The sequence below is a fragment of the Carassius gibelio genome, chromosome B7 (genome assembly GCF_023724105.1).
Source record: "Carassius gibelio isolate Cgi1373 ecotype wild population from Czech Republic chromosome B7, carGib1.2-hapl.c, whole genome shotgun sequence".
In the NCBI taxonomy this organism is placed as follows: domain Eukaryota; kingdom Metazoa; phylum Chordata; class Actinopteri; order Cypriniformes; family Cyprinidae; genus Carassius; species Carassius gibelio.
Window position 1 is genome coordinate 4,238,760 of NC_068402.1, and position 15,358 is coordinate 4,254,117.

A 15,358-nucleotide genomic window follows, 5' to 3' on the forward strand; every position below is an offset into this window, starting at 1 on the left:
GATGATCATGTTATAATACATGTGGAAGCATCTGTTGTTTTTCGGTTTCTTCTTCGCTTGTGTTTTGGATATTCTGTACACAGGATATGTAATAGCGCCCTCTACTGTATAACAATTCAAATATTTTTGGAGAACAAGTATAGCTCAAATAATTTTTTACTTTTTACGTATAAGTCAAGTATACTTAAATGTCATTTTAAGTGTATTTCTGAGAGGTACATAAACCACATTTCTAAGAAGAAAATATACTGTCATATTTTTTTTTTTTTTTTTTTTTTTTTGTTAAAAAGAAGTACTGAAGGGCTGTTTCAAACCTAATTTGTGAATTACTTTTGTAGATTGCACTTTTAAGAAAAAAAAATCAGCAATATTAAGCATACCACCAGACAGACGTATACAACATTATAAATAATGTGATTTTCACCACTAGGGGAGTTTAAATGACTTTCAGTATAGTTAATCATCACTTTATGCTAAATAAGGTGGGAGAATTAAAACAAGCTCATTAACTGAACACTAATTTAATTGTGTAAATATTACTTTAAGAGTAACTATTTTTGATAAATCACAGATCTTGCACTTATTTTGACGTGTATTGTGTATAGCAAAGCAAACAATGACAGCTGTTTCTACCTTTTTCCTAAGGAAATACCTTTCTAATATGTAATTTATTCCTGTGATGTGAAGCTGAATATTCAATATAATTTCTTTTTTTTTTTTTCTTTTCTTTTTTGATCAGCAAATCAGAATATTAGAATGATTTCTGAAGTATCATGTGACTGGAGTAATGATGATAAACATTTAGCTTTGAAACCACAGGAATAAAATATATTTTAAAATATATTTAAATATATTTACATTTTAAATCGTACAAAATAGTTCTAAATTGTACATTTTTTCTGTACTTTGGATCAAATGAATTGGTGAACAGAAGAGACTTGTTTAAAAACATTAAAAATCGCACATTTGGCTGGTAGTGTATAGGCAACTTAAATATTCTCTTATTTCTAATCGGTCAAGAAATCAGATACACTGCTCGACAATAACCAACACTGACCCCATTCAACTACAGCACATGATTGTCTGTCACTCACAGATATCATGAACTGAGTGATTTGATATTCTGCCACAGATTATTAGCAGCATGAATGAAAAACTCATCAATATTAAAAACACAGCGATTCACTGATTCACTCAATCACTAAACAAAATAAGAAAAATAATACATAAATGAGAAATATACTCACAGAGCATTAGAGGAAGCAACCTGAGCTCCATACTGATCTATTAATGCACACATTTCAACACACAGTCTGTGCTATATAATAAACACTTCCTGTAAAGAAGAGCACGAGAGGAAGAGAGCAAATCTAATTGACATTGTATAAGAAAATGGTGAAGAAAATGCAAGCGTATATTCTAAGGTTAAAAAAGAAAATCACACAGAGCATCAAAAATGCATGATCTCTCCCCTAAAAAGGTTTTGTCTCTTGAAAAAGTGTTTTTGCCTAAAGTATGATGAGTGAGTGTGTGTGTGTGTGTGTGTGTGTGTGTGTGTGTGTGTGTGTGTGTGTGTGTGTGTCTTTATTTATAAAACATATATATATATATGGGCAAGAGAAGTGGTTTTGCCAAATGTCTTAGAAAAGGGAAGTGTGAAGACATCTATGTTACTAAGAATTTCTGAATCACTGCTGCTCATCTACAAACACTTTGAGCAGTTTTCATCAGTGCAGAATGAGCAGCTGAGTGAATCCCCTTCTGCTTCTGCCACCTTATGCTGTGTGTGCATCAGCGTCTTTATAGAGATTTTATGCAGGGTTGCCACCATAGACAGTAAAAGAATTGGACACAGCGACCCCATTGGAACTCAATTGAGACAAGTGAAGCCCATTTTTAGCGTTTTTTATCACTTCCGTTTCTGACGCGCAGACTCAAACGAAGCTTGACGACGTCAGCAACCTGTCAGACATCTTCTAGTAGCTGTGCGTGCAAACTGCCATCGTTAATCTTGCAGAGACGGCGAGCTTGAGCGGGGAGTTCTTTGGTGTGAATGAGCAAGAGTAATATTCTGATTTATTATTTTGTATAGTATTTTAAAATGTAACGCCAGTACGCCATATTAAGTTAATTGCCTGCAAGCTTCTCCTCCTGTCTGTACGGTAATGCGACAGAGAGTCGAGTGGTTATGACGCAATCGTTAGCCTATTTTTACAAAAACTGTTTATACGGGCCATAATGTAACATAGAAGGTAATGGAGCACTTTATACATTGTCGTGTATCTTTAGAAATAAATAATGGACAAATGGAGTCTTTAAACGCCTCAGATGTAAAGTTATTCGCTGTCAAAGTGACGCCAAAATGAATGGGAGTCAATGGGAATGCTAACGCAAGTGAAGTTCTGCTAAAAGGTGGCGGGACGCAGCCGACTTCAACTTCCGGTTGACTTCCTTACCGCCTGGTTGCCACTAGGGCTGGGTTTTTCTGTAACCCTAAAGTATCGCAAGCCATATTAAAATGTTGTTTTGACTATCCATAAATATAACTTCGACTAGTCACAATGACAATTAGAGATACCTGCATTTATAATTGCACTAGTAAGAAATCGGATTAGAGATAGGCTATCTCTAAATACTTTATGACTAGTCAAAACTAACAACATAATTAAAGTTTGCTTTTTTTGTCAAGGAGAGCGAAGCTACTGGATGAAGTGCTTCATGGATTATAAAATAAATCTGGATGAATAAATAAATCTGTAAAAGTTCTCCCGAGTGCATGTATAGCGCTGTGTTTTAATTGAATCTTGTTGCAAAATAGACAAAATGCAGTGTAATGTTCAATAAATGCAGAAAATCACAAACTGCTAGTCTGAATTTATTTATTATATATTTAGACAATGAAAAGCAATGTTTATTTATTTATTAAAGAAAGGTAGGCCGACCTTTTAAAAAAAATAAAAATAACCATTCCAAATTACCATTCATTCTGAATTTTTCTCAGAATTGCGATATATGGACAATGCGAGATATAAATTTTATAATTGTGGGATAAAAAGTTGCTATTTCTTTATTAATTATTTTTTTTAATTAATTTCTTTATTTAGTGGCGGAAACGAAATGCATTCTTTTAGGCAGGGACTATTTGCATTAGGTGTAAATAGCATATTTTCTTAGCAATAGATGCTATTTACACTAAGTACAAATAGCAATGGATTATATTTACACTGTGTTCAAAAAAATTAAAATAGTGAAAAAAAAATGTTTGCCTGCAGTGTCAAAAAAAAGTTTTGTGAACTCCATTTAAGGAGAATAAATGTAATTATCTATGAAGATTCGGGAGGAGCGCGTCAGATACTTAGCCTAATCATCACAGGTGGACCACAATCAAGTAATCAATCCCACAGTATAAATATCGCTGACTTACCTCTATCCATTGACGGTTTATCAGCATGCTGGTTCGCCTCGTCAGTCACCTTATCACAGACCCAATTTTCGTACCAACGAAGAGTGCTACACAGGGGATTTATAAGACCTGCTGCTTTTGCCGGACCCGAGATCATTTCTACCCAGCCAAACACGGCCGTTGAGCAGCATTAAGCGTCATCGCGACAGCTGCTATCCTCGCCAAGCCACACATCGTGGCCAATAGACCGTGCAACTCCGAGCTTGCCTGCTCGATACACGATCGCGCCGCCCGAGACCGAGCTCTCGTCGAGCGCTGGATTGCAGCAGAAAGAATCCAACCACGGTTCAGCCTTTCACCACGGCGTTCCGGCCGAGTGGCAGTTTGAGGCCGCTTCCTCTAGCGGCACGCAGACTAATACATTTCCAGGCGAAGACGCTAAAAAAAAAACAGGTTCTTCTTTTTCTTCATTGGATTTTTACGGCAGTTTGCATTCAAAGTGTTGCATCTAAAAGCAGTCTTGCGGCTAAAGTTTTGTTCCGTCTTCTTCTAGTAGTGTTTTACGGAGGTTTTGGCAAACCAACGTAAAGGTGCATTACCGCCACCCGCTGATCCGGGGTGTGGATTCCGCATAGATTTGGACTACAGATACACCGTTCCGTCGGATGATGATGCCACTTTTTAACCACGAAGCCAAAGGCATTAGGTTAGATTATCGTAATGCCTCGTTCTCAGGCCTTCCAGCTAAATCGTTGAGCAAGCTTCAGTATACAAATTCTGCCGCACGCTTGTACTTCTCCTCGCGAACACATTACACCGGTTCTTTCACAATTACACGGGCTCCCGTAAACATGAGAATTGATTTTAAAATTCTTATCTTAACATACTAGGCACTTCATGGGACTGCACCTGAGTATTTTTGTGAACTCATCAGTCCTGATATTCCATCACGCTCTCTTCGCTCTACTAACTCTTCACTTCACCAGCCATAATGTGAGCTAAAGACCATGGGGGAAAGAGCCTTTTCATATAAAGCCCCTACGCTATGGTATGTACTTCTTCTGCATGCACCTATGTTGGGCGATTTTTGTTGATTAAGTCACATTTATTCAAGACCGTCTGTCTTTAATGAATTATTGTATTGCTTTTGGCGTTTGTTCCTACAAATAAAATGCATTATTATTATTATTATTATTGTTACATTCGCCTTACCGCGCACGTTTAAACCTCGCCGAAATGATACAGACATAAGTTCAAAAAAAAAAAAAAAAAAGAGTCTCTGGATAAAAGCGCCTGCTAAATGCTTAATTTAATTTAAAAATTTTCATTTGCATGCAAGTCTTCTGGTAGGACCAAATCATTTAGGGACCTATTTTACCATTCACTGGCGTGATCACTCAAAATTAATCTAAAACGCATCTGCCCTCGTGTTTTGATGCAGGATAGCAAGCATGAGTAAAATTACCATCGCCTTTTAAGGACCGTAATACGGAAAACCGGAAAGTAAGTCTCTTTAGAAACCACTTGGAAGCAAATAGCACATAACTGCCGTTAACCCATTTGCTGCAAGCATCGCCAACGGCCCCAGTCTATGTTTCGTTTTCACAGCACGTTAAACATCACTCTCTTACTTGATCTGGATAAGCCGCGCATCAATTGAAGTCCAAAGACTTTGGCTTTTATATCTGACCAATATTTCGATAAAACATAATTCCAGTGATTAATTTTCCATCATGTCAGGAAAACTATTCCTATTCCTGAACGGTAAACGTCAAAGTGTTAGCTCGTGGACAAATGTTGATCATGGATCTAGTCAGAAAGAATCATGAACAGAAACATCTTTATTTTGGGTATATAATTTCTGCCTCCATGCCAAAAATGGGGGGTATCTTGTAAGGGGTTAACGTTACTGCTATAATCATGTCTTTCGGTACAACGCCTTACAAGACTAAACATGCTCAATCGTTTCCAAAAGCCTCTGTTTCCACAGTCCATAATACAACGTGAAAACAGCGTTCCAAACGTATCCACTCGGGAGTCCGTCTAAAGAGCCCGGAGGCCAAATGAGAGGAAAGATGCTTTTCCAACAGGAACATAATAAGGTGGACAAGGCCTGAGGAATCGTCAAATCAGGCAACAAATTGCTAAGCTGGTAACACAGTAGGCTACCCATCCATTTTTAGCTTGCCCCATCAAATATTACTAACACTTTTTACTCTTCCCACAGCCAACATCTACAGCAGCCGAAGCAAGTAGCCTTTCATGTACCTCCTCACTGCCGCAGCAGTGTCTGCTCCCGCAGGGGCCTTTCCTGTACCTCCCCACCGCCGCTGCAGTGTCTGCTCCTGCAGGAGCCTTTCTTGTACCTCCCCACCGCCGCTGGAGTGTCTGCTCCCGCAGGAGCCTTTCCTGTATCTCCCCACCGCCGCTGCAGTGTCTGCTCCCGTAGGAGCCTTTCCCGTATCTCCCCACTGCCGCTGCAGTGTCTGCTCCCGCAGGAGCCTTTTCCGTATCTCCCCACTGCCGCAGCAGTGTCTGCTCCCGCAGGAGCCTTTCCCGTCTCTCCCCACTGCCGCAGCAGTGTCTGCTCCCGCAGGAGCCTTTCCCGTTCTCCCCACTGCCGCAGCAGTGTCTGCTCCCGCAGGAGCCCTTCCTATACCTCCTCACTGCTGTGCAGTGTCTGCTCCCGCAGGAGCCTTCCTACACCTTCTCCCTGCTGTGCAGTGTCTGCTCCCGCAGGAGCCTTCCTACACCTCCTCACTGCCGCGCAGTGTCTGCTCCCGCAGGAGCCTTTCCTGTACCTCCACACTGCCGTAGCAGTGTCTGCTCCCGCAGGAGCCTTTCCCGTTCTCCCCACTGCTGTTGCAGCGTCTGCTCCCGCAGGAGCCTTTCCTACACTTAAATATATATAAAAAAAAAATAAAAAATACCACACATCACCTCCGCCTAAAGGCATGCCATGCATCTGAGGTTGCGGAGATAGCATCATGTATCGACAATAGCCAAGACGATATTAGGCCCATTCTCCAACCAACGTTTTTTATAATAATCATTAGGCGGCCTACCTTAATTCGGCCTACCTTAATTAATCAAACCGCTCCGTTATCCCATCTCAGCACTGCATTTCCCGCTCGCCCGTGCCCTCAAAGGACGATGTGAGCCCGTAGGTTTAAAAAAAAAAAAAAAAAAAATCATTGGACAAGCGAGATGATCGTAGTGCCGACTACATGAACTAGCAGTATTTAAATATAGTACTTATACTTAATACCAGTGTATCAGTACTTCCGAAAGTATATATATATATATATATTTTTTTTTTTTTGATTATGGGCGATTCCATAGGCTCTTTTCGTGCACCTGCATGGTCAAAATGGTAAATAGTAAGCTCAGACAGTATAAAGAATCTTTCTCTTACTCCACCCATGCACGATTACATCGTCGATATGTACCATCGATCTCACGTGCTGACAATGACCACATCGCCGATACATGGCACCCATTTGGGGTACACTGGCACAGGAAATCCTAATTTATTTTTGCACGCTTAATTTCGGATACTATGACTGCACCAAGATTTTTTCGGACTCATTATCGGAAGCAGCTCATTGGATGTGCTAAACAATTATCCAAGTAAGCCTCACAGCGTCTACCCTCGTAGACAAATAAATCATCCTTAGTATCGAACTCCCTGCCAGGCGCTGCAAGAGGGCTCCCGGTTGAACCAACCTTTGCCTTCTCCATTCAACCATTATAAATCATCCTTAGTATCAAACTCCCTGCCAGGCGCTGCAAGAGGGCTCCCGGTTGAACCAACCTTTGCCTTCTCCATTCAACTATCAGCAAAGCTTACTCGTTTGACAACGCAAATATTCAAATCCTGCCAGATGCTTTCCCACTTAATCAATCTTGGACTTTCCATCCAACCACCAGCGAAGCTTACCCGATTAAAAAAAAAGGCAAAAAAAAAAAAAAAAAAAAAAAAAAAAGCGACATTTACCTATCGAACACCAATGAGTACATTGCAGCCCAAATAAATTTTCCCTTCGATGGCAAGATGTACCCATTCAATACCGCAAGTTACGCTTTCGCCGAACACTAACGGGCTCTTCGCAGATAAAACAATCTCAATTTTCCCTCCGATGGCTGGAGTGACTACCCATCTGGTGTCGCAATTTTAATAAATATAATAAATGAAAATACAAATAAATATAGAAAATAAATAAATAAATAAATAATAAATAAAAAGACACCGGATGCTAGCCATAGCCTCCCGACCTGATAACCTTACCTTTTTTCAATCCTATGGCCGGCAAGGCTTCTCTCTTCGATGCCAAGAGCTTGAGCTCCAATCGGATGCTGACGAGAGCCTCCCGGCCAGACAACCTCACCTTTTCCATTCTGCGGCCAACAAGGCTTACCCGTTCGTTGCCTGGAGCTCACACTCCCTTCGGACGTAGGTGAAAGCCCCCGGCTACCTGCTTTTCCATTTCTGTCTTTCGTACGGAGAAGTTTACCCGCCCAACGCATGGAGTTAAGGCTCCCATCTAACGTAGGCGAGAGCTTCCCGGCTAGACAACCTTACCTTTTCCGTCCTTTGGCCAGCGAGGCTTAACCGTTCTATCCGGGAGCTAAGCTCCTGTCGGACGAAGGTAAGAGCCTCCCGGCCGGACAACCTTTTCCGTCCTTCAGCCAGAGAGGTTTACCCGTTCGATTCCTGGAGCTAAGCTCCTATCGGACGTCGGTCCGAGCCTCCTGGCTAGACAACCTGACCTTTTCCACCCTTGGCCAGCGAGGCTTACCCGTCCGATGTGAGTGCTCCCATCGGACGCCGGCGACAGCCTCCTGGCCAGCCAACCACGACCCTACTGTGTGTTTCAGGTTACTAACCTACAAGCAAGATGCTTAAATGCTGCAAGTACCTAACACACAATAAACTCTCCTTCCTTCCTATGGTCACCAAGGCTAAACCGTCTCTTGCCAGGAGTAGCAAACTCCCTTAAACGCCGACTACAGCCTAACGACCACGCAAACTTACCTTTTCCAACCTACGGCCTGCGAGGCTCACCCAGTTTGTCCCCGCCGGACGCTGGCAAGAGCCTCCTGGCCACCTATCGTTACCTTTTCTGTCCGCCATCCGGAGAGGCTTACCCGTTCGATGCGCGTGCTCCCTTCGGACGCCGGCGAGAGCCTCCCGGTTAGACAACCTTACCTTTTCCTTTTCTATGGTCAGCGAGGCTTACCCGTTCGATGTGTGTGCTCCCTTCGGACGCTGGCGAGAGCCTCCTGGTCAGACTTGCTTTACGTTTCCACCCTACGGTCGGCGAGGCTTACCCGTTCGATGTGTGTGCTCCCTTCGAACGTCGGCAACAGTCTCTCGGCCACACAACTTACCTTTCCATTTGACGGTAGGCGAGGCTTAACCGTCCGACGCCACGAGTCTCGTCCTCTCGCCAAATCCTGCAAAAAAAAAAAAAGCTACCCTCAGCTACTCTCACATCTTTTAACCCCGTCTGGCGAGGCTTACCCGTTCGATGTTCTGAGTTTGAGGCCCCATCGGATGCTGCGAGAGTCCTCCCAGTCGGGTTTTCCTTTCCAACCCTCCCCGTCCGCCGAGGCTTACCCGTCTGTCGCGTGCGCTCCCTTCAGACGTCTGGCGAGAGTCTCCCGGACGGGCCTATGCTTGCCAGCCGCAAGTGAATCTCATCCAGCCGATGCCATGAGTCGGGATCTCCCTTCGGATGTTGCCAGAGTCCTCCTTGTCGGCTGGCCCAAAAGCTTTTTATCTGCCTAACCGAGAGGACCCAGACGTCCGTCATCCTGAGTCTCAATCTCCTGTCGGAGGCTTCATGGGCCCTCTCGGTCAGCGTTAGGCCCTTCACCCACTGAATAGCAGGGGCTATCAGCCAGTAGGGCCCGTACGCCGACACCGTGACCTATTCCGGTCGAGGCAACTCGGGTCCTCCCGGTCGGGCACCACAACCACGCCGCTCCTCCTCATCGGCCGGCAGGGCTCACCGATCCAACGCCAAAAAAACTCCAGTTGAGCATCGGCCCGAGCCCTACCGACCGGGCGCCAACTACCACGTAGTTCACTAGCTGCAGCTGGTAGGGCCTACTCTCTCAACGCCCAAGTCGCTCCCTCCGGAGTACGTAGGCCCTTCCAGCCTGCCAACGAGATAACTTTTCAGAAACCAAATCAGCCCCCGCCAGTACTCTGCTTTTTGGGGGGCATTCTTTAAACTGGCGGCTGTCCTCCTGTACATTTGCCTTTTTGGGGGGTACTCTAGCTTCGGGCAATTCCCGAGCTCGGAGCCCTTCCCCGGACAGCACGCCAAATACGCATACCATACCTCAGCTAATTATATGTAAGCGTGAACTAGTGAAATGTAATTATCTATGAAGATTCGGGAGGAGCGCGTCAGATACTTAGCCTAATCATCACAGGTGGACCACAATCAAGTAATCAATCCCACAGTATAAATATCGCTGACTTACCTCTATCCATTGACGGTTTATCAGCATCCCTCCTCCACCCCATCTCCTCACTTCAAGTTCACTTTACAATATACGGGGAAGGGGGGGTACTCTAGCTTCGGGCAATTCCCGAGCTCGGAGCCCTTCCCCGGACAGCACGCCAAATACGCATACCATACCTCAGCTAATTATATGTAAGCGTGAACTAGTGAAATGCGAATAAGTGAATAGTGGGTTTTGTGGGTTATCACTGTGCTGAAGAGTAGAGTCAGTGTTCAAGGATGAGCAGAGAAATACTGATGTTCTGCTCTGTTCTGTAAGTCATGGTTTGGGTTTAAAAATCTAGATTGAATGAAATTTATATGATGGCATAAATTTCTACATGGAGAAATTGGTGTGCTATATTAGTATAATGTTTTCCTCACAGCAGGATGTACATGAGACAGAAAATTGATACCATTGTTTATTTAATGAAGTGTAATCATTTTAATAAATGTCAGATTAAACACATTTGAAGTCTTCCATGATCAAGTAAATTACATAATTTGTTTCCATAGATTATATTAAAGTGATTACACAAAGTATAAGATATATGAATGTTAATGTATTAAAGACATAAAACATAATTTCAAGAATAACAATGTTGAATTATATATATATATAATTCAACACCCTTACCCAGGACAATTATGAATAAATGTAGAGTAACTGGTATTCTAAAGATTACATTAAAGCGATTACACAAAGTATACACTATTTGAATGTCTCTGTAATAAAATCATAAACTATTAGTCAAAGTGTGGCGAGTGGGGCGGGGCCGAGAGGCGTGGGAACAAGGAGTGAGGCCAGGTGTAGTGATTGAAGATGAGCTACACCTGAGCCCCACCGCTAGTATCGAGTCCCACGTAGGAGATGGAAGGATATAAAACTGGAGTGACGACCGTGAAGGACGAGAGAGGACCAGGCCTGGGACATTATTTTAGGTTTTGGCTTTTATTTGTGCGCGTCAGTCGCCGTGAGGGGCTGACGCGCCGTTTTGTGTTTATTTCTGATTATTAAAATGAGTTTTTGATTGTGCGCCGGTTCCCGCCTCCTTCTTCCCGATTAATATGGAGATTTGTTTATTACAGTGGTGCCGAAACCCGGGAGAAGGAGGGACGCGCTGCTGAAGATCCCTCGCCGCTGTGGTGAATCCGCGGTGCCCTCGAGCTGGCGAGGTATGTGCCGCCATGGACGCTCGAGGCGGTGGGCTGGAGCGAGTTGCCGGGGACGGGCGAGCTCGCTGCCGACCGCCCACGACAAGGAGGGGCGGCTGCCGTCCGTGAGGGAGCGGAGGAGTCGGCGCCGTTTGCCAGGGGGCCGGAGCCTGCCGCCTCCGTGACGGAATCCGGAGGGGCAGGGAACGGGGGACTCCTGCCGCTGCCCAAAATCGGAGGAGCCGTCGCCGTCCACCGGGCGGCGGAGGAGTGTCGTGCCGTCCGCCGAGGGCCGTCCAGTGCCACCGCCGGGCACCGCGGAGGAGATCACCCAGCCGGTGGAGGGCCGAGCAGCAGTGCGTCTGGGAACCGGATTTTTTTTTTTTTTTTTTTTTTTTTCCTCTCTCCCCTCTCTCGTCCCTGTCGCTCCTCCTTCCATCTCCTTTTCTCTCGCCTCGTCTGTCCTACCCCCAGGTTCCCGCAGGTCCCCGTGAGCGGTCTCCCCCGGAGGGAAGGGGGGGGGGGGGGGGAGTAGAGCGCAGTCTCGGGAGTACCCCCCGGCCTGCGAGGGGCGATGGGGGTATGTGGCGAGTGGGGCGGGGCCGAGAGGCGTGGGAACAAGGAGTGAGGCCAGGTGTAGTGATTGAAGATGAGCTACACCTGAGCCCCACCGCTAGTATCGAGTCCCACGTAGGAGATGGAAGGATATAAAACTGGAGTGACGACCGTGAAGGACGAGAGAGGACCAGGCCTGGGACATTATTTTATGTGTTTGGCTTTTATTTGCGCGCACCAGTCGTCCGCGAGGGGCTGGTGCGCAGTTTTGTATTTATTTTCGAATATTAAAATGATTTTGATTGTGCGCCGGTTCCCGCCTCCTTCTTCCCGATGAATATGGAGATTTGTAAATCGTTACACAAAGATTAATGTTGAATATATATTTTCCCTGGAAACCCCTGAAATTAATTGTAGGATAACTGATACATGAAAATCAGAAGGAAAATGAAAGAATTTATGTGTAATTTGCCTTAAACTTACAAATCAGATTCTTTAGTATTCACTTTCATTTTAGTGTAAGTGATGCCTTTGTATTGGCCGCTGGTTTCGTACTGTACCACACTGCCGTTCTTGCACGTGATCTTCACCTTGCCGGTGTAAGGCAGGTCAAACGTGGCTCTGCCGATGGTGATGTCAACATCCACTTTCTTTTTAGGTGGCACATCTAAAGTGGTAGTCAGAATTTGGGTTCTCTCATCAGTGTACTCCCGACTGTAAGTATCTTCTTCTCCAACGCTGACACTGTATCCTATAGAATCTTCTTCAATTCCTGGAATCCCTGCCAACACTTTCACACTGAATGTTTCGGTAAAGCTTTCACTCATGGACCATGAGGCTGTTTTGATCACTTTCTTTGAAGCTTCAACTGTTTTATTTTGACTAGTGTGGTCATTATTTCTGTAAGTGATGGATTTGATCTCTTCCACTGACACCTTTGGTTTTAGCTGCTGGAGAGTGGGATATTTCACATCAGTGAGAACCGTGTATTGAACTACACTTAGAAACACGAATCCTAGTCTGCGAATATCTACATCAACTCCTCCTTCAACTCCCAGACAAAACCCAGAGCCAACATCCACTGGATACTCTTTTGGTAGTGAGTATTTGGTCATTTTTGCAAAGAATTCCCCACCCTGGTTAGTTTTGAATTTGATGGCTCCAAGACGTGTTCCTTCTCCGTTCTCCCAGAGGGACAGTGAGGTGAAACACTCACCAGACTTGAAAGCGTACTCTTGGTACGACCCATCTGACTTGCCAAAGGTTTCATTTGTGTCATCTGAAAGCCAGACTTTGACAGCCTTAACCTGGGATTCTCCCACCCAGACCCCAATCTTCTGTAAATTGGCATCCTTCTTCACCCCAGTAAATGAAAATGGAGAACCTCCTTTGCCACCAATTAATTGCACAGTTGTTGGTTTGGACATCTTTAATGTGGATCTGGAAATTAGATCACAAAAGAACATTCAAAATAATAATCACATATAAATCAAGTGCATTAATTAATTAGCCCTATTGTATTATTATAACCTGCTACAAAGTATCAAGTTGTTTGATACACAAATTTTAAGTGCCCATTGCTAGAAATATACTCACATAGATGACTGTAGTCTGATGAACTTTTTCCTCAAGATCAGCTCGTCTGCTGAAAGCCAGAAAAGTTTGATGGTTTTGAACAGGCTGCTGCTTAAATAGACTCCGAAGGAGGCAGGTGGTGTGGTTAAAGGTAACAAAGAATTTAATTTGGTTATACAACAGCCATTTAATTTGCATCTTTTGCATTTCACAACAGGCAACCGTGTGATAAGTGAACAAGTTTTGTGTTTTTCATCAAAAACAGTGGAAAATAATCTATTTGTTAGCCCTGAGCTTGTTCTGTGTTTCTGGGCTCTCACCGCAAAGTTTTTTAATTGACCTGGGAAACTTTATTGCAAGTCTCATGCTACCATTTCCCAAGTCAGCTACATAGTAAACTGCAGCATACATATTTTTTATTGCTTTTTGGAAGCCAGATAGGTAACAGAAGAACAACATTACAAGAATTATACAGCGTTACCCAGACACATTTTGACCATTAAATCAAATATGGTGCAAGACAAAACTCAAAATAGTTGTCTATTTATATAAAGACCTTACTCAATCAAGCTTGGATTCAACAATGCACCCTTACAAGTCTGGGGTTCTTAATGTCTTCCAATTTCTAAATATCGTAAGACTGGCTAAAGAAGAAAACAGCAAACCAACGTTAATCAGTTATAACATAATTACCTGCTCCTCATCTAGTATTAAACTAGATACAAATCCAAGGTTGTTTTTAGATTCAGAATAATATTATAAAACACAATATGTGTTGTAAACCCATTTTCAGAGCTGTACAAATAATGACACAAACTTTTTTAATTGTGACGTGGCAACTGTGTATTGACTAGAATGGGTCGGCAGACAGTTGCATTCATATAAAAATTAACTCAAACATACAGACAAAAATATGAATCTGTTTAGCAAGCAAGCAAGCAAGCAACTTTATTTATATAGCACATTTTTAAACAACAGACGCTGCCCCAAAGTGCTTTACAAAATTAATAAAATTAAAATCATACAATAAAATAAACATACTTATTCAAAAGCTAAAGAAAACAAATACGTTTTTAAATAGGACTTAAAAGTTGTTACCGATGGAGCTGACCTCACATGGAATGGGAGACTATTCCAGAGTTTGGGACCTACTACAGAAAAAGCTCGATCTCCTTTTGATTTTAGACTACAACGAGGGACCTTTAAAAGCCGTTGATCGGTAGACCTAAGGACTCTAGAAGGAGAGTAAGGAACAATAAGATCACTGATGTACTGGGGTGCAAGGCCTGACAGCGCCTTGTAGACAAACAAGAGAATTTTAAAATCAATCCTGAATTTGACCGGAAGCCAATGTAAGGATTGTAGTACAGGAGTAATATGGTCTCTCTTTCTCACCCCCATTAACAGCCTTGCTGCTGCATTCTGCACTAACTGCAAGCGGGCAAGCAAAGTCTGGGGAAGACCAATATATAGAGAATTACAATAGTCAAGCTTAGATGTGATAAAGGAGTGAACCACAATTTCCAAATCCTTACTAGATAAAAAATGCTTTACTTTAGCAATTGATCTCAGGTTAAAAAAGCTACCTTTAACAACGGCACCAATCTGTTTCTTAAAGTTAAGTGATGAGTCCATAATAACCCCTAAACTCTTTACATGATTCGCAGTCTTTAGGGATAAGGATCCTAAATGATCAGGAAAGGCAGGTGAGACGGGAGAGCCTACAATCAAAACCTCAGTTTTACTCTCATTTAATTGGAGAAAGTTGCTAGATAGCCAGAGTTTAATGTCACTGTAACATTCCTGTGCTTTGTTCAGTGAACAGGTTTTATCTAAGCTCACAGGAAGGTAAAACTGGAGATCGTCTGCATAACAGTGATATGAAATACTATACTTCCGAAAAATAGCGCTTAGAGGAAGCATGTAAAGAGAAAACAGCAACGGTCCCAAAATCGACCCCTGAGGGACACCACAAACTAAAGGGGCCAATGTGGAAGAGAAGTCTCCCAAATTCACAGCAACTGTCCTGTCTCTTAAATATGATGCAAACCACTGTAGAGCTATACCCTGGACACCAACCCAACACTCCAGCCGATTGAGAAGAATTTCATGGTCTATCGTATCGAAGGCAGCACTCAGATCCAATAAAACCAGA

The 15,358-nt window shown here is 43.4% G+C and overlaps 1 protein-coding gene across 1 annotated transcript; it reads right to left on the bottom strand.

Annotated features, from left to right (window-relative positions):
- Nucleotides 1-12,107: 12,107 nt before the first annotated feature.
- Nucleotides 12,108-13,058, bottom strand: LOC127961050 (aerolysin-like protein). The gene has a single exon (XM_052559976.1). It carries the CDS (start codon nucleotides 13,053-13,055, stop codon nucleotides 12,108-12,110), a length of 948 nt encoding a protein of 315 aa, XP_052415936.1. The 5' UTR covers nucleotides 13,056-13,058.
- Nucleotides 13,059-15,358: the final 2,300 nt, after the last annotated feature.